The following is a 19,956-nucleotide window of genomic DNA, read 5'->3' as shown; positions in this document are numbered from 1 at the left end:
AACTTCCCCAATATTAGAGGGGATAGTCTTGGTGCAAAAGGCTTAAAGGGGGCGGAATTCTTAAAACGAATACAGGAGAGCCTGTTGAGCCAGTATGTAGAGAGTCCTACTAAAGAAGGGGCGGTACTGGACTTAATCCTAGGGAATGAAGCTGGACAAGTGGTAGAAGTGTCAGTGGGGGAACATTTCAGGGATAGTGACCATAACTCTGCAAGATTTAAGGCAGTTTAGTTTTTTTTTAGTTTTAGAGATACAGCACTGAAACAGGCCCTTCGGCCCACCGAGTCTGTGCCGACCATCAACCACCCATTTATACTAATCCTACACTAATCCCATATTCCTACCACATCCCCACCTGTCCCTATATTTCCCTACCACCTACCTATATACTAGGGGCAATTTATAATGGCCAATTTACCTACCAACCTGCAAGTCTTTTGGCTTGTGGGAGGAAACCAGAGCACCCAGAGAAAACCCACACAGACACAGGGAGAACTTGCAAACTCCACACAGGCAGTACCCAGAATTGAACCCGGGTCGCTGGAGCTGTGAGGCTGCGGTGCTAACCACTTCCCTCTAGATTCTTGAGCACAGAATCCAGGCTGCTACTTTGGTGCAGTATCGAGGGAGTGCTGCACTGCCAGAGGTACTATCCTTCAGAGGCCAAGGCACTATTCAAACAGCAGTGCAGTTCTCCGAGTTCAGGTCAAAGTTTCAACCAACATTACTAAGTGATTATTTATCTCATTGCTGTTTGAGGAATCTTGCTGTGTGCAATTTGGCTGCCACAGTTCCCTACATCACAACACCTATTACAATTCTAAAATTAAATCAATGGCCATGTGTTTTGGATGTCCTGAGGCTGTGACAGGCATTATAAAAACACAAATGTTTTCTTCCTTCCTGAAGCACATGCCAGTGCAGCAGGCAGCATTTTCAGTGAGGAGGGAGAAAATTAGAATATCTCATTTAAGATTGACACAAAAATATTACAAAGATTGATGCGCATCAAAAACAGTAGGAAGAAAAGGAACAAAAGGGGCTTAATTAAGGATGAGAAGTTGTGACAGGCACTGCAATTGAAGATGAAGAGGTTACACAATGTATCCGAACAGAAGCAGGATGTCTAATGGACCTACACGTGACATGAGATGGGCGAGCAGGTCACTTTCACGAATTCCACACCCACCTAAGACAAATTAGTCATTAAATGTCCGACAGTACCTTTTTGTTGTCCCACAGCTGTTTGGTTAGGGATTTATCAGTCTCAGACGTATTTTCCTCCATCCCGGGAACCGTTAACAGTAACACTGAGAGGTGTGAGAGAGAGAGAGAGAGAGAGAGATACACACACAATAAATGGTTCAAGAACTGGAAAGACAAAAAAAAAAATCAGGGAAATGATGCACTGCTCCCAGTACCACCAGGTGTCTCTAGCATACTTAAAACACTGCCAGATGTTTTTGGACCCGCTTATCATTGGCTGATCCTACTGGAGGGAGGGGCATTGGTGCTGGAGGCATGGCCATTGTAGCCCAATGAACAATGCCAGCTAGGAGCCAGCAATGGCAGGAGCTGGGATTGAGGTCTCTTGTTTCAAATCAAAATAAAGTTATAAAGAGAACATTGCGGCCAGGAAAGGACTGAATCCAGAAAATTCCTCGGTCCAATAGGGCACATCATGCTGCTACTCCAAGCACTGGGAACTCTCCCTTGTTCATATATTGTGTCATCAATTTAGTTTTGTCTGTTGGCTTTATGTTCCCTCCACATCCTGCACCTGGCCCCTGACAACTGCAGCACAATAACTCTTCCTCTCAGTCTCTAATCTAACTCTTCCTCCAGCCAAGGCAGTGAGGGTACATCACAGCCGAGGCTAATCCAGTCCTCATGTGCACTTTTCAGCAAGGGTGACTGGATAAGAATATGAATTAAATTTCCCCCCCTTCCTAGTGCAGGGGTTGAGGTTAATTTTAGTGTCCTAAAGGCACAAACCAGAGAGGAAACTGGGACTCTCCTGGGTGGCAGCACATTTACCCTGATCCACTGTGATTTCTGCTCTTTCACGACAACTTAAATATCAGGCTCTTTAACAGGAGGCAAAGGCTGAGAGGGACAAACTTGCATTATTCAGATCTGTATCAAGTACATCTGTTAGGATATTGTGAATCCAAGAACAATTCAAGAGCCTGGTCTCCTGAATTTAAGTTTAGGTGAGAAATCCAAATGGAACTAAACTGTGAGCTTTGTCCAAGGCATGTTAGAGAGTTACATACTGAGTACCACTTAACAAAATGCTAACGCTGTACTTACGCTGTCAGGAGTGAGCCCAGCATAGCTCCACTCTCAATAAACCAGGTGGTGCAACTCAGACAGATCACAGAAACACAGAATTGTTACAGCGCAGAAGGCGGCCATTCAGCCCATCGTGTCTGCACCAGCTCTCCAAATCACCTCCTGCACTACAGGAACATTAGAAATATTGAGGCATATACACAATATCGGCTCCGTATGTAACCCTGCCAAACTGATCATTGTCCGCTCATGTGTAAGTCTGCCAACTTCACCCTCAATCCGGTCGTCCTCACCAATTGTTGCAGATGCATCTGTCCATGACAGTATTTGTTGAAGTGACCACCGCACAGTCCATGTGGAGATGTTGCCCCATCTTCACACTGACGACCCCCTTGCTAATGGAATAGATTCAAAACAGATCTAGAAACTCAAAAGTGGGCATTCATAAGGTGATACGAACCGTCAGCAGAATTATATTCTACCACAATCTGTAACCTCATGACCCAGCATATCCTTCACGCTACCATTACCTTCAAGCCAGGGACCTACTCTGGTTCAGTGAGGAGTGTGATCATAATACAACTGAATTCCATTTAAGTTTGAGAGTGACATACTCCAGCTCAAAACAAGAATCTTGAACTTAAAGTCAATTAAATAGGTATGAAATAGGTGGAAAGCTGGCTAAGGTTGGGTGCTAAATAGACTAAAAAAAAAAGCACTAATAAATAAACAGTGCGAAACATTTAAAGAAACATTCAAAATGTTACAACAAATATTCCATTCAAAAATAAAAACACAGCAAGAAAGATTTATCTGTGGCTTACTCTTTCAGGACTGCGATGAAGAGAAATTACTTCACCCAGAGTGTGTCGAGCCTGTGGAATTTACTACCACAGAAAGCAGTCGAGGCCAAAACATTGTATATTTTCAAGAAGGAGTTAGATATAGCTCTTGGGGCGAAAGGGATCAAAGGATATGGGGGAAAGCAGGAAGTTGGATGATCAGCCATGATCATAATGAATGGCGGAGCAGGCTCGAAGGGCTGAATGGCCTACTCCTGTTTCTATTTTCTATGTTCCTTGGGAAATTAAGGATAATTCTCATGAAAACCCTATATGCCAAATGGGAAATATTAATTTTAACAGTTGGAACCTTGCATTAGATTTCTACTGGAAATGCTTACAAGTAACTTTTTAAAAAAAGTAAACTGGCAGCCAAGATGGCTACTGCAATTTACATCTGAAACACCAAAACATCAGACTGGAGACGACACGTCTGACTCAACCTAGCCAGAGTAAAGGGGTGCTCTCTGATTAAATTACCTGGAATGGCCTTATCAGCACGATCGTCGGGCCATCTACATCCACTGACTTTGAAAGAGCCAACCCCCTCCGAGTGTGACTGGACAGCTTGAGGTGTAGCGCCTTGAATCTCAGAGAAGATCCCAGAAAGACCTCATTACAACACCAAGGGGGCCTGATGGTGTCATGTGACTGCCTGCATAGCTCTGGAGAGACTTGAAGCTTTGTCAGACAGAAAGCAGACAAGTGTAACTGAAAAGCCATCAATGAAGCAACTCTCTCTCTCTCTGCTCCACTCCACACCCCGCGCCCCCCCCCCCCACCACCCCAAGTAAAGATCAAGAGGGGCCCCAGCTGCAACTGGTTGGTAAAGGCTGTCAAGCCTACAGACCGCCACAGGCAGCAACTAGGAGACAAGGATCCAACCCCTCTTCTGCTTTCAGGATCCCGGAGAAAAACAAGCCCACCACTGTGTATGTGGCCCAGCGAGTACTTCAGGAATACAACTTTAGCTGGGGACTTGAGGTTTAAAACTGTATTTAAATTCCACTTATTCCAGACTCTACTCCAACCACCAAAGCTGTTTTCCCTTTGTACTCTATTTGGGTGTGTGTGACTCTTGTGTAAATGTGCGCGTGAATGCATAGCATATTTTAATAATTTTAACCTCCACGCCTGGCTGGAACAATAATATTAGATTAAAGGAAGAGAAATAATGTTGCCAAGAACAAGAGTAAGCCGGCGGATTGGGAGTGTTTTAGTAACGAGCAAAGGGCCATCAAAAAGTTGATAAGGGAAAAAATTGTATGAGTGTAAACTAGCCAGGAATGTAAAAACAGATTGCAAGAGGTTTGGCAAGCATATAAAAAGGAAGAAAGTAGCTAAAGCAAACATTGGTCCCTTATAGGCAGAGACAGAAGAAATTATCATGGGGTATAAGGAAATGGGGGAAGACGGTGAACAAATAATTTGTGTCTGTCTTCACAGTAGAAGACACAAATCATATACCAGAAAGAGGGTAACCAAGGGGCTAATAATAGTTTATTTTAATTTATTTAGTTTGTTTCTACTGTGCCTACCCACTGTTTTTTTCATGTTTGTGCTTGGGGCCAGGCTGTTCATTTGTATGACAATTAACACCCTCTCTGTACTAACGCTTTGTCTTCCACCACAACATTAACATACCATTTGCCTTTGCTCCAAGACCTTCTGGTCAGTTATTCTCTGTGACCTTGCCCCATCAACACCCTCTCTTTTGTTATCTCTTGCCCCACCCCTGCTTTACTTGCTTAAAACCTTTTACATTTCTAACATTTGCCAGTTCTGATGAAGGGTCACTGACCTGAAACATTAACTCTGCTTCTCTCTCCATAGATGCTACCAGACCTGCTGAGTATTTCTAGCATTTCTTGTTTTTATTAGGGATAAACAGGGCATTTTCAAGTTGGAATGCCATATCTAGTGGCCACAAGGATCAGCAATTTATATTAGCAACTTAGATGAAGAGACAGAAAGTAATGTATCAAAATTGCTGATGGTATAATTTTTTTTAAGTCATTCATGGGATGTGGGAGTCACTGGTCAGGCCAGCATTTATTGCCCATCCCTAAATGCCCTTGAGAAGATGGTGGTGAGCTGCCTTCTTGAACAGCTGCAGGCCCTGGGGTGTAAGTACACCCACAGTGCTGTTGGGGGGGGTGGGGGCAGTTCCAGGATTTTGACCCAGTGACAGTGAAGGAACGGCCGGCCATATAGTTCCAAGTCAGGATGGTGTGCGGCTTGGCGGGGAACTTGCAGGTGGTGGTACTCCCATGCATCTGCTGTTCTTGCCCTTCTAGGTGGTAGAGGTCGGGGGTTTGGAAGGTGCTGCCGAAGGAGCCTTTGGTGAGTTGTTGCAGTACATCTTGTAGATGGTACACACTGCTGCCAATGTGAGTCGGTGGTGAAGGGAGTGAATGTTGAAGGTGGGGTGCCAATCAAGCGGGCTGCTTTGTCCTGGATGGCATTGAGCTTCTCGAGTGTTGGTGGGGCCACACTCATCCAGGCGAATGGAGAGTATTCCATCACATTCCTGACTTCTGCCTTATAGATGGTGGACAGGCATTGGGGAGACAGGAGCGGAGTTACTTGCTGCAGAATTCCTAGCCTCTGATCTGCTCTTGTAGCCACAGCATTAAAGTGGCTGGTCCCGTTCAGTTTTTGGTCAATGATAACCCCATGGCTATTGATAGTGGGGAATTCAGTGATGGTAATGCCATTGAACATCAACTGGAGATGGTTAGATTCTCTCTTATTTGAGATGGTTATTGCCCGGCACTTAAGTGGCAAGTAACATTCGCACCACACATCAGCCCAAGCCTGGATGTTGTCCAGGTCTTGCTGCACCTGGAGAGGTGCTGCTTTAGTATCTGAAGAGTGGCGAATGGTGCTGAACATTGTGCAATTATCAGTGAACATCCCCACTTCTGACCTTATGATGGGGCGGGGGAAGGTCACTGATGAAGCAACTGAAGATGGTTGGGCCTGGGACACTACCCTGAGGAACTCCTGCAGTGATGTCCTGGGATTGAAATGATTGACCTCCAATAACCACAACCATCTTCCTTTGTGCTAGATTTTACTCCAACCAGTGGAGAGTTTCCCTGATTCCCATTGACTCCAGTTTTGCTGGGCTCCTTGATGCCATATTCAGTCAAATGCTGCTTTGATGTCAAGGGCAGTCACTCTCACCTCACCTCTGACGTTCAGCTCTTTTTTACATGTTTGGACAAAGGCTGTAATGAGGTCAGGAGTTGAGTCGACCTGGCGGAACCCAAACTGAGCATCAGTGAGCAGGTTATTGCTGAGCTAGGACTGCTTGATAGCACTGTTAACAACCCCTTCCATCACTTTACTGATGATCATGAGTAGGCTGATAGATCAGTAATTGGCCGGGTTGGATTTGACCTGCTTTTGGTGGAATGGATCTGGAAAATTTTCCATACTGCCGGGTAGGTGCCTGTGTTGTAGTTGTCTTGGAACAGCTTGGCTAGGGGCCCGGCGTGTTCTGGAGCACAAGTCTTTAGTACTATTGCCAGAATGTTGTCTGGACCCATAGCTTTTGCAGTATCCGGTGCCTTCAGCCATTTCTTGATATCACATGGAATGAATCAGACTGGCTGGTATCTGTGATGCTGGGGACCTCAGAGGAGGCCAAGATGGATCATTCACTTGGCACTGCTAGGTAAAGATGGATGCAAATGCTTCAGCCTTTTCTTTTGCACTGATGTGCTGAGCTCCCCCATCATTGAAGATGGGAATATTTGTGCAGCCAACTCCTCCTGTTTGTTGTTTAACTGTCCACCACCATTCACGACTGGATGCGGTGGGACTGCAGAGCTTAGACCTGACTCATTGGTTGTGGGATTGCTTAGTCCTGTCTATCGCATGCAGTTTTCACTGTCTGGCACGCCTGTAGTTCTGTGTTGTAGCTTCACCAGGCTGACACCTCATTTTTAGGCATGCCTGGTGCTGCCCCTGGCATGCCCTACTGCACTCTTCATTGAACCAGGGTTGCTCCCTCAGCTTGATGGTAATGGTAAAGTGGCGGATATGCCGGGCATGAGGTTACAGACAATTCTGCTGCAGCTGATGGCCCACAGCACCTCATGGATGCCCAGTTTTGAGCCGCTAGATCTGTTTGAAATCTATCCCATTTGGCCCGGTGGTATTGCCACACAAGATGATGGTAGGTATCCTCAATGTGAAGACGGGACTTTGTCTTCACAAGAACTGTGTGGTGATCACTCCTACCAACACTGTCATGGACAGATGCATCTCAACAGGTAGACTGGTGAGGACGAGTTCAAGTAGGTTTTTCCCTATTGTTGGTTCCCTCACCACCTGCCGCAGACCCAGTCTAGCACCTGTGTCCTTTATGACTCAGACAGCTCGGTCAGCAGTGGTGCTACCGAGCCATTTTTGGTGATGGACATTGTAGACTCCCACCCAGAGTCCTGTGCCCTTGCTACCTTCAGTACTTCTTCCAATTGGTGTTCAACATGGAGAAGTACTGATTCATCAGCTGAGGGGGGGCAGTAGCTGGTAATCAGCAGGGGTGGGAATATAAACTGTGAGGAGGACACAAAGAGGCTGTAAAGAGATATAGACAGGTTAAGTGAGTGGATAACAAGGTGGCAAATGGAGTATAATGTTTAATTTTTTTTTAGTTTAGAGATACAGCACTGAAACAGGCCCTTCGGCCCACCAAGTCTGTGCCGACCATCAACCACCCATTTATACTAATCCTACACTAATTCCATATTCCTACCACATCCCCACCTGTCCCTATATTTCCCTACCACCTACCTATACTAGGGGCAATTTTATAAAGGCCAATTAACCTATCAACCAGCAAGTCTTTGGCATGTGGGAGGAAACCGGAGCACCCGGAGGAAACCCACGCAGACACAGGGAGAACTTGCAAACTCCACACAGGCAGTACCCAGAATTGAACCCGGGTCGCTGGAGCTGTGAGGCTGCGGTGCTAACCACTGCGCCACTGTGTAATGTGGGGAAAAGTGAGGTTATTCACTTTGGTACTTAGAACAGAAAAGCAGAATTTTTTCAAATGGCATGCAACTTGTAAATGTTGATGCTCAGAGTGACTTGGGTGTACTCGTACAAGGAACACAGAAAGTTAGCATGCAGATACAGCAAACAATTTGGAGGCAAATAGCATGTTGGCCTTTATCGCAAGGGGATTGGAGTAAAAGAATAAGGAAGTCTTGCTACAATTGTAGGGCTTTGGTGAGATCACACCTGGAATACTGTGTGCAGTTTTGGTCTCCATATCTAAGGAAGGATATACTTGTTTTTTTTTTTAGAGATACAGCACTGAAACAGGCCCTTCGGCCCACCGAGTCTGTGCCGACCATCAACCACCCATTTATACTAATCCTACACTAATTCCATATTCCTACCACATCCCCACCTGTCCCTATATTTCCCTACCACCTACCTATACTAGGGGCAATTTTTATAAAGGCCAAGTTACCTATCAACCTGCAAGTCTTTGGCATGTGGGAGGAAACCAGAGCACCCGGAGGAAACCCACGCAGACACAGGGAGAACTTGCAAACTCCACACAGGCAGTACCCAGGATTGAACCCGGGTCGCTGGAGCTGTGAGGCTGCGGTGCTAACCACTGTACCACTGTGCCGCCCCTGTATTGGAGGCGGTACAGCGAAGGTTCATTAGATTGGTTCTTGGGTTGAGAGGGTTGTCCTATGATGACAGGCTGCGTAAATTAGGCCTATACTCTCTGGCGTTAAGAAGAATGAGAGGTGATCTCATTGAAACATACAAGATTCTGAAGTGGCTTGACGAGGTAGACACTGAGATTAATTCTGCTGGCTGGTGGATCTAGAACATGGAGGCACAGGATAAGGGGTCAATCATTTAGGGCTGAGATGAGGAGAAAGTTCTTCACTCAGAGGATTATGAATCTTTGGAATTCTCTACCCCAGAGGGTTGTTGCTGCTCCATCGGTGAGTATATTTAAGGCTGAGATTTTGCTACCTCCGGGAATCAAGGAATATGGCGAGCGGGCGGCAAAGTGGAGTTGAAGCCTTAGATCAGCCATGATCGTATTGCATGGTCGAGCAGGCTCAATGAGCCAAATGGTCTACTCCTGCTTCTTGTGTTCTTGCTTGCTTTTGTACTCTATGCCCCTAATAATAAAGCCTAGGATGCCGTATGCTTTATTAACTGTGCTCTCAACCTCTCCTGCCACCTTCAATGACTTATGTACATATACACCTAGGTCACTCTGCTCCTGCACCCCCTTTAGAATTGTACCCTTTATTTTATATTGTCCCTCCATGCTCTTCCTACCAAAATGAATCACTTCACATTTCACTGCATTAAATTTCATCTGCCACTTTCCACCAACTTTCTATGTCCTTATGAAGTTCTACACTATCCTCTTCATTGTTCATAATGCTTTAAAGTTTTGCATCATTCGCATATTTTGAAATTGTGCCCTGTACACCAAGGTCATTAATATATCAAAAAAAGCAAGGGTCCAAAATACTGCTCCCTGGGGAACTCCACTACAAAACTTCCTCCAGTCCAAAAAACATCCATTAACCACTACTTTCTGCTTCCTGTCACTCAGTCAATTTCCTATCCATGTTGTACCGTCCCTTTTATTCCATGAGCTAAAACTTTGCTCACAAGTCTGTTGTGCAGCACTTTATCAAATGCCTTTTCAAAGTCCATGTACACCACATCAACAGCGTTACCCTCATCAACCCTCTGTTACCTCATCAAAAATTCAAGCAAGATAGTTAAACACTATTTTCCCTCAACAACTCCACGTTGACTTTCCTTAATTAACCTGCATTTGCCCAAGTGACTATTAATTTTGTCCCAAATTATCATTTCAAGAAGCTTCCCCCACCACTGAGGTTAAACTGGCTGGCCGGTAGTTGCTGAGCTTAGTTTTACACCCTTTTTTGAACAGGGGTATAACATTTACAATTCTCCAGTTCTCTCCCAACCCGAGTCTAAGGAAGTCTGGAAACTTATTGCCAACGCCTCTACAAGTTTCACTCTCTCCTCCCTCAGTATGCTCGGATGCATCTCATCCGGTCCTGATACTGTATCAACTATTTTTTTATTCGTTCGTGGAAGGTTGGTGTCGCTGGCTAGGCCAGAATTTATGACCATCCCTAATTGCCCTCGAGAAGGTGGTGGTGAGCTGCCTTCCTGAACTACGACAGTCCTGGGGGGTAGGTACACCAACAGTGCTGTTAAGAAGGAAGTTCCAGGATTTTGACCCACTGACAGTGAAGGAATGGTGATATAGTTCCAAATCAGGGTGGTGTGTGGTTTGGAGGGGAACTTGCGGGTGGTGGTGTTCCCATGCATCTGCTGCCCTTGTCCTTCTAGGCGGTAGAGGTCGCGGGATTGGAAGGTGCTGTTGAAGGAGCCTTTGGTGAGTTGCTGCAGTGCATTTTGTGGATGGTACACACTGCTGCCACTGTGCATTGGTGGTGGAAAGTGAATGTTAAAGGTGGTGGATGGGGTATCAATCAAGTGGACTGCTTTGTCCTGGATGATATGGAGCTTCTTGAGTGTTACTGGAGCCGCACCCATCCAGCCAAGTGGAGAGTATTCCATCACACGTCTGACTTGTGCTTTGTAGATGGTGGACAGGCACTGGGGAGACAACAGCTGAGTTACTCACTGCAGAATTCCTAGCCTCTGACCTGCTCCTGTATGACATCCTTGAAAGTGGATAAATCGCCAGGGCCGGATGAATTACATCCCAGGTTGTTAAATGTAGCCAGGGAGGAAATTGCACTGAGGATCATCTTCAAATCCTCACTGGATACGGGCGAGAAGCCAGAGGATTGGAGGGCTGCAAACGTTATACCATTGTTTAAAAAGGGTGCGAGGGATAGGCCAAATAATTATAGGCAGTCAGTCTGACCTCGGTGGTGGGTAAATTGTTAGAATCTATTCTGAGAGACAGGATAAACTGCCACTTAGAAAAGCACAGATTAATCAGGGATAGTCAGCATAGATTTGTTAAGGAAAGGTCATGTCTTACTAACTTGATTGAGTTTTTTGAGGAAGTAACGAGGATTGATGAGGGTAGTGCAGTGGATGTGGTCTACGTGGATTTTAGTAAGGCATTTGACAAGGTACCGCATGGCAGACTGGTCAGTAAAATAAAAGCCCATGGGATACAGGGGAATGTGGCAGGAATGTGAACCAAAATTGGCTCAGTGACAGGAAACAAAGGGCAGTAGTCGACCAATGTTTTTGTGAATGGAAAGCTGTTTCCAGTGGCATTCCACAGGGCTCAGTGTTGGGTCCCTTGCTGTTTGTGGTATATATTAATGATTTGGACTTAAATGTGGGAGGCATGATTGGGAAATTTGCTGATGACAGAAAAATTTGCCAATTAGTTGATAGTGAAGAGGATAGCCGCAGACTCCAGAATGATATCAATGATTTGGTTGAGTGGGCAGAAAAGTGGCAAATGGAATTCAATCCAGAAAAGTGTGAGGTAATGCATTTGGGGAAGGACAATAAAGCAAAGGAATACACAATAAACGGGAGGATATTGACAGGGGTAGAAGAAGTGAGAGACCTTGGAGTGCATGTCCACAGGTCCCTGAAGACGGCAGGTACAGGTAGACAGAGCGATGAAGAAAGCATATGGAATGCTTTCCTTTATTGGCCGAGGTATAGAATACAAAAGCAGGGATGTAATGCTGGAACTGTATAAAACACTGGTTAGGCCACAGCTGGAGTATTGCATACAGATCTGGTCACATTACAGGAAGGATATATTTCTCTGGAGAGAGTACAGAGGAGATTTACAAAAATGTTGCCAGGGCTTGCAAGTGGCAGCTATGAGGAAAGATTGGATCGGCTAGGGTTGTTTTCCTTAGAACAGAGGAGGCTGAGGGGTGACTTAATTGAGGTATACAAAATTATGAGGGGCCTAGATAGACAGGAAGGACCTGTTTCCCCTAGTGGAGAGGTCAATTACCAGGAGCACAGATTTAAGGTGATTGGTAGAAAATTAGAGGGGACATGAGGAAAAACTTTTTCATCCAGAGGGTGGTGAGTGTCTGGAATTCACTGCCAGGAACGGCGGTGGAGGCAGAAACCCTCAACTCATTTAAAAGGTACCTGGACATGCACCTGAAGTGCTGTAACCTGCAAGGCTATGGACCAGGTGCTGAAAGGTGGGATTAGATGAGGCGGCTAGTTTTTTCAGCTGGTGCAGACACGATGGGCTGAATGGCCACCTTCTATGCTGTAATTATTCTATGGTTAGGTTCTCTCTTGTATCAGATGGTCATTGCCTGACACTTATGTGGCATGAATGTTACTTGCCACTTATCAACCCAAGCCTGGATGTTGTGCAAGTCTTGCTGCATCTAGACATGGGCTGCATCAGTATCTGAGGAGTCATTAATGGTGAACATCGTGCAACCATCAGCGAACATCCCGACCTCTGACTTTATGAAGGTCATTGATGAAGCAGCTGAAAATGTCTGGGCCTAGGACACTACCCTGAGGAACACCGGCAGTGACGTCCTGGGATTGAGATGATTGACCTCTAACAACTACAAAAACCATCTTCCTTTGTGCTAGAGAGTATGAAAAGAGAGTGGCAGTTAACACAGAAGGGTTTCCAAAAGTCTACTAGAGGCATATAAATAGTAAAAGGATGGTAAAAGGTTGAATGGGGCCAAGTACAGACAGCCTATCCAATACCTCATCAATTTTAAATCCTTAAAATGTCAGAATTACCTCCTCTATCACCATGACCTGTGCAGTACCTTCTTCCTTGATGAAGACAGATGCAAAGTATTAATTTAATACCTCAGCTATGCCCCTTGCCTCCATGCATAAATGCCTTTTTTGGTCCCTAATTGGCCCCACTCCTCCTTTTACCACCGTTTTACTATTTATAAGCCTATAGAAGACTTTTGGCTTCGTTTTTATGTTAGCTGCCAATCTCTTTTCATACTCTCACTTTGCTTCTCTTATTTACTTTTTTACTTCCCCCTGAACCTTCTATCTACCTACATCACATGGACTGCAGTGGTTCGAGAACATCTGAATTAGGAGCAGGAGTAGGTCACTCGGCCCTTTGAGCCTGCTCCACCATTCAATAAGTTCATGGCTGAACTGATTACTCTACATTTCCACCTACCCCGATAACCTTCCACCCCCAACTCACCACCACGTTCTCAAGGACAATTAGTGATGGGCAATAAATCCCATGAACAAATAAAAACAAACCCGATCAACATCTGCTCCATGTACAATCCAGCCATACTGATCCACATTGACTGGCCGGCAAACTCCTACAGTCGAATTCTTAATGGAATCCATTTGCTGGCGCTACTTCCCTGGGTAAAAAATGGTAATGATACAAACACTGGGACCGCTGCTAATGCTTTTAAGGAATTATTCTTTCATGGGATGTGGGCGTTGCTGGCAAGGCCAGTATTTGTTGCCCACCCCTAATTGCCCTTGACAACTGATTGGCTTGCTCAGCCATTTTAGAGGGCAGTTAAGAGTCAGCCACATTACTGTGGGTCTTGAACCACATGTAGGCCAGACCAGGTAAGGACAGCAGATTTCCTTCCCTAAAGGACATAAGTGAACCAGACGGGTTTTTATGACAATTGCTGATAGTTTTATGGCACCGTTACCAAGACCAGCTTTCAATTTAAAATTTTGTGAATTATTAATGAATTGAATTTAAATTCCACCAGCTGCCATGGTGGGATTTGAATGCATGTCCCCAGGAATTGGCCTGGGTCTCTGGATTACTAGTCCAGTGATATTATCACTACACAAAACACAGCAGTAGTATTCGTAATAAAAACACAACCATCTCCTCCTCCTTGGAGGTGCTGCTTTCATGATTCTGTGGTTTTGAATGCAGGGAATGTGTTTGCCAGTGTGTGTATCCGAGACAAATTGTTAGAAATATTGAGTGCATTAACTTTCTGCATGACAGGCCCGTCAGGGTAACTCGAGTGAGTTTCAGCTCATGATTGAAGGGTTAGCACCCTCTGTTTAATCACTCTTCTCACCTCGTTTGTGCTGCTCTTGTGTTTCTTGGGAAGCCCCGTTAAATGGATCCTGTGCGGTGGGATTCATCGTACTCTGGTGCAGAGCAGAGTCTGAATTGGTCCTGAAATCAAAATATACGCATCATTTACTCAACCTTGTGATAATCACCAGCCACAAGTGTGGCAGACTGACAGCAAACAAGACAGATTATAAAACAGTTCAGTGAAAAAAGGTTAAAAGGGCTTAATCCTAAAAACTGTGAAACACTTCTGTACAGTCCATGTATTACAGGTCAGCAAGAAACATAGCAGCATGAGTAGGCCATTCAGCCCATTGAGCGTGCTCTGCCATTCAATATATTCATGGCATCCACTTCAATGCCTTTTCCCCCCACACTATCCCTTTTTTTTTTCCCTTTATGTCATTGATATTTAGAAATCTGTCAATCTCTGCTTTAAACATACTCAATGACTGAGCTTCCACAGCCCTCTGGGGTAGAGAATTCCAAAGATTCACAACCCTCTGAGTAAAGAAATTTCTCCTCATTTCGGTCCCAAGTGGCTTCCCCCTTATTTTGAAATTGTGTCCCCTGGTTCTAGACTCCCCAGCCACAGGAAGCATCTTACCTGCATCTCCCCTGTCTATCCCTTTCAGTATTTTGCAGGTTTCAATGAAATCAGCTCTCATTCTTTGGAACTCTAGCAAATACAGGCCCAGTTTCCCCAATCTCTCTTCATAGGACAGTCCCGCCATCCCGGGAACTAGTCTGGTGAACCTTTGTTACATTCCCTCTATGGCAATAATATCCTTCCTAAGGTAAGGGGACCAAAACTGCACACAGTACTCCAGGTGCAGTCTAACCAAGGTCCGATACAATTGAAGCAAAACTTCACTACTCCTGTACTCAAATCTTCTTGCAATAAAGGCTAACATTTGCCTTCCTAGTTGCTTGCTGCATCTGCATGTGAGGTTTCAGTGACTTATTGACTCCCCATGTACATATTAGAGGACAATGACAATCCCTGAGCATGTATTACAGAACAATAACAGTCCTGCTACCACTTTATCATTCCTTTTCAAACACCCAACAAATTCTGTCTATGTACTTTATTTTGGGAGGAGGGGTGCTCAATTTAATGTCCAGTGCCGACTCGACATTGAAAAGGTGGATGAGAAAAAGTACAAAATTATTAAATAATCTACACTATTTATGTGCTTGTAAAATCAATAGATCATTTACGTCTATCTGTCTTGTGAGCATTGCCTGCTTTTGCACACAGTTCCCAGCTGCCCCTTCCCAACCGTCCTCACCTACCCACTCCCACCTCACTGCCCTTGCCCCAACACTCCCTCTCCAATGCCCCAGCCCACCCAACTGCCCCCTCCTCACCCGCTCCCTACCAAACCTCATCCCACTGCCCCTTGCCCACCCACCTGCCCTTGCTCCCCGAGGACAGCTTAGCTCCCTCCTGTCCCTCCCCTCACTGCGTCTGGGAGCGGCCTCACTCCCCATCTCCCAGGTGGCACAAGGTCTAAACACGCTGATCTCTTAAATTCTTAACACAGATCACGTGAGCCTTTTGTTGTTACAATGAATGGGTTCCAACAGATACACTGAGATTGGAGATTTCATTTAGGAAAAGTGTCACTCACCTTCTCCAGCTGGTGTCAGCTGGGGGCGACAGATAGACCGAACCATATGGACAGCTGTCTGCGTGCTACGGAGTCAAGGAAACTTCAGAGAACAGAACGGATTCTGCAACAAACTGTTAAACTGTGCAGAAAATTAATATTTTACACAGAGCTCCTGTCCTGTGGAGCAACACCTACTGTAGTAATAATCCAATTAAAACCTTCATGTCTCACTTGACCCTGAACTAATCTTCCAACTCCATTTTCTCTCCATCACCAAGAACGTCTACTTCCACCGCTGTATCACTCCCTGACTCTGTCACTGTCTCAGCTCATCTGCTGCTGAAATCCTCATCCATGGCTTTATAGAATGATACAGCACAGGAGGCCATTCAGCCCATCGAGACTGCATCTGTTCTTTCAAAGAATAATCTAGTTAGTCCCATTTCCTCACTCTTTTCCCATATCCCTATATTTTTTCCTCCAAGTATTTATCCAATTCCCTTTTGAAGGCTCCTGTTGAATCTGTATTCACCACTCTATCCAGCAGTGCAATCCATATCCTAACAGCGTAGTGTGTAAAAATTTATTTTTTCACGCCACCTGATTCTTTTGCCAATTACCTTAAATCTGTGCACTCTATTGACTCCTTATTTGCTTTATCTAAACCACTCATGATTTTAAACGTGTCTATCAAATCTCCTCTTTGCAACCCCAGCTTCTCCAGTCTATCCACTTTACTGTAATCCCTCATTCCTGGAACCATTCTAGTAAATCTCTTCTGAACCCTCTCCAAAGCCTTCACATCCTTCCTAAAGCGTGGTGCCCAGAATTGGACACAATACTCCAGCTGAGGCTGTACGAGTATTTTAGATAGATTTAGTTTAATGTCCTGCTTTTTGTACTCTCCTTGCACCTCCTTTAAAACGGTACCATTAGCTTGCATTGTCTCAAACCTCTCCATCTCTCCCTCCTCCTTTTAAGATGCTCCTTAAAACCTGCTTTGTTGACCAAGTTTTTGGTCACTGGTCCTAACACCTCTTTTTGTGGCTCGGTGTCAAATTTTGTTTGCTAATGCCTGTGAAGCACCTTGGGCTACTACCTTAAACTATCTAAATGCAAGTTTTTGTCGTCAAATCAATAATCCTTACTATTTTTCTATTTGTTCCTGAGATGTGAGCATCACTGGCAAGGCCAGCATTTGTTGCCCATCCCGAATTTCCCTCGAGAAGGTGGTAGTGAGCCACCTTCTTGAACTGCTGCAGTCCACGTGGTGTTTGTACACCCACACATACCTATATATACACACATGTACATACATATCAAATTTATATTATATAAATCTAATGATTACTGATTTGACAATATCCTGACAATTTCATGTGCATAACTCAATACCGTACATTTATAATACAAGACATCACCAATAATCCTTAATTATATAGTGCATATTAAAGACACACTGAAATGAGTGTGTGCTGATACTGAGGAGCACAGCCACTTATGTTTCTTTGAGAACAAAAGGTTGGTCAGGAAATGGCACGAATACTTTGCTTGAAAACATTGTCAAAGGGGTCTTCATGAGTAGACCCCAACACATCGAAGCAACGTGGATTTTCTAATCCGTCTTGTGAGGCTTTACCTGGCACTCTTGGTGAGAGATCCTCACCACAGGTCTTTTTCCTCTATGCTTCATGCTCTGGACCACATTTCAGCATCCACACCACACTGACAAAGGAAGGATATCTGACGCCCATGTTTGTCAACAGGAATGGCACGGCGGTGTGGTGATCCCAGTCGGTTTCTGTCCCTGTAGACCCGATCGACCAAGCCATGATGCCTGGTCGATCTACTCGTGTCCAAGGCAGATGACTGGAACGGAGTCTGCAACACAAACAGGATGAGTCCTTCAGTATTGTGCACACCTGGTTCAGACATGCTGCACTCTGCATGTCCAGTACTAATTCAGAATTGCCGTTTATTTTCCACTTTGTTAGAAAGACTGACAGTGCAGGGTTTAGTCTTTTATGCATCAAGTACTTAGCCCAGAATCTGCCCCATAGCAATTAGTTTTAGGTTTCACCTGATGATGGGCCCCACCTGTGGAAGTTAGGAGTTTGTTTTAACCTGACAGTTTACTATAAAACCAGGTAGATTGCTATAGCACATCTTCAGTCAATGTTGGGTCCTATATAGTGCACATTTAGACAAGTCTAACAGGGGAGGTTAACACATGGAGCAAGCACTACATCATGATCAGTAACATTAACATTGACTATTTCTCCAGTCAACCCAGGGACACTGAAATTGATTGAAGTAGCTGCCAAGATTGACTAATGGCAGATGGAGCAGGAACCTCTGCACTCGTGGCAAAGTTTCTACAAGCCATATGAGCAGACTGCCAGTATTCAGACACAGAATGGAATTGAATTGAGGCCCCTTGCCTGCTGCACTTACGTCTGGAATGGAAGGAGGGACTAAAGAGGAGATTGAGAATAACTCTTGAGTATTGAAGGATCTACAACATAAACCCAGATCTCAGCTGTAGTCAAGCTCAATGACATGAAACATTAACTGAGCAATAATCAGTTTCTCTCTCCAAAGATGCTGCCTGACCAGTGTTTCCAGCATTTTGTGTTTATTTCAGATTTCCATGTTCTGCAGTATTTTGCTTTCATGTAGTCAAGCTTACTTGTTTCCAAGTCGACTATCAAACAGGAATTCAACACAAACAGGGGCTGTTTCATTTTGTTCCCGGCCTCCCACACCAGCCTCTACTCCACTGCGTCTGCTCACTGCTACTCCTCAGTTACTCTTCAGTGAAGAGGCAAGTTTGTTGCATCCTCCACAGTGCAACTGAAGAGATCCAATTAAATCTACAAACAGTGGCCCCTTTCTCACTCATACCATGCATAATGGGACAGCCCAAATTCTTGGGCATCTTCTTGTTGGGAAGATGGTGTTGACTCCCTTCACTGGCACTGGGTGCTGCGTGGCCCAAGAAACATGTCAAGAAAGAGAGGGAAAAGTATTCACTTGTATAAATAAAAAGCAATAATGCACTTACAAACAGCATCTGTAACACAGGGAAATTCACTCACTCCCTCACAACACTATTCCAACTCTGTGCTCTCCTGTATGTGAGATGCTCATTCTGAGTTCAAATTCTGCTTGAAAACTGAACTTTGTAGTCAGTCGATTTTAACAGTTACCAATTTAGTGAATAAGCAATAATCAGCTCATTAATGAGTTGCACTATATTTGGGTGGATCAGTAATCCTACTCTGCTACATCACAACGCAATCCCAGGGCAGGTGCTGAGCAAAGAACACTCAGGCCTGTAGGTGGGAGCAATCAGTAGCTGAGAATCCCCAAGACTCTCAACTTAATCAAGAGCAGCACTGACACAGACCTGGATTTAGCTTACCTGACGGGTGATAGGTGGTAAAGGGGGATGACGGTGTGTTGGTTGAATGTGGGTGGGAGGCACAACACAGAAAATTGTGGAGCTTTTGTTTTTAAAAAGACAATATATATCTCCCTTATTTTATATTGCATTGAAGGAATTAGGGACACACACACACACACACATACACAGCTTGTGACCAACACAGAATGGACCAGTTCCTCAGTTCTCATTTACTCTTTAATTGCTTGCTGTGAACGGTTTTGTTAATTCTTAATAAAATCCCTTCTCTCCTCCCTAAGAGTAAATCTTATCACAGACAAAGCTCCAACCTCTAGAAAGTATACCACTAACAAGCGAACAGAGATTCACAATGGGCTGCCCCTCGCAATGGTTGTATAGGCAACTCTATTACCTGATGCTCATGATCCACTGGGTCAGAAGGGAGCACAGATGCTGCAGGTGATCCAGGATACTGGCATCTGAACCCTAACCCCAACTTTAATTTTGCTGAGACACACTGGATCTGCCACAGATCTGTAGAGATCATCAACAGATAAACAGTGGTCTTTAGCCCCTCTTGTATTAGCACTGAGTGAGAACAAAAGAGGACTTTATATGGGGCTCTTTATAAGAATTTCCATACATGTTGAATTGAAAAAAAATTAAATCCTGATTTGATCTCTACCTCATTATTTAATCCATGTGGATGAATTCTGTGAATTC

The 19,956-nt window shown here is 44.7% G+C and overlaps 1 protein-coding gene across 4 annotated transcripts in view; it reads right to left on the bottom strand.

Annotated features, from left to right (window-relative positions):
• LOC137351499 (CREB-regulated transcription coactivator 1-like) overlaps nucleotides 1-19,956 on the bottom strand; it is a 119,410-nt gene that overhangs the window by 75,608 nt on the left and 23,846 nt on the right. For 2 of the 4 annotated variants that reach the window (XM_068015953.1, XM_068015950.1), the window contains exons 3-7: nucleotides 18,732-18,812; nucleotides 17,571-17,708; nucleotides 15,846-15,907; nucleotides 14,213-14,313; nucleotides 1,225-1,310 (exon numbers count right to left, since the gene is read on the bottom strand). In XM_068015953.1, the coding sequence (XP_067872054.1) occupies nucleotides 1,225-1,310; nucleotides 14,213-14,313; nucleotides 15,846-15,907; nucleotides 17,571-17,708; nucleotides 18,732-18,812 (468 nt within the window). The remainder of the gene's footprint in view (nucleotides 1-1,224; nucleotides 1,311-14,212; nucleotides 14,314-15,845; nucleotides 15,908-17,570; nucleotides 17,709-18,731; nucleotides 18,813-19,956) is intronic. The other 2 variants (XM_068015951.1, XM_068015952.1) reach the window with 1 other exon arrangement.

Source organism: Heterodontus francisci, chromosome 36, assembly GCF_036365525.1.
Source record: "Heterodontus francisci isolate sHetFra1 chromosome 36, sHetFra1.hap1, whole genome shotgun sequence".
NCBI lineage: Eukaryota > Metazoa > Chordata > Chondrichthyes > Heterodontiformes > Heterodontidae > Heterodontus > Heterodontus francisci.
This window is presented reverse-complemented; position numbering and strand designations above follow the sequence as displayed.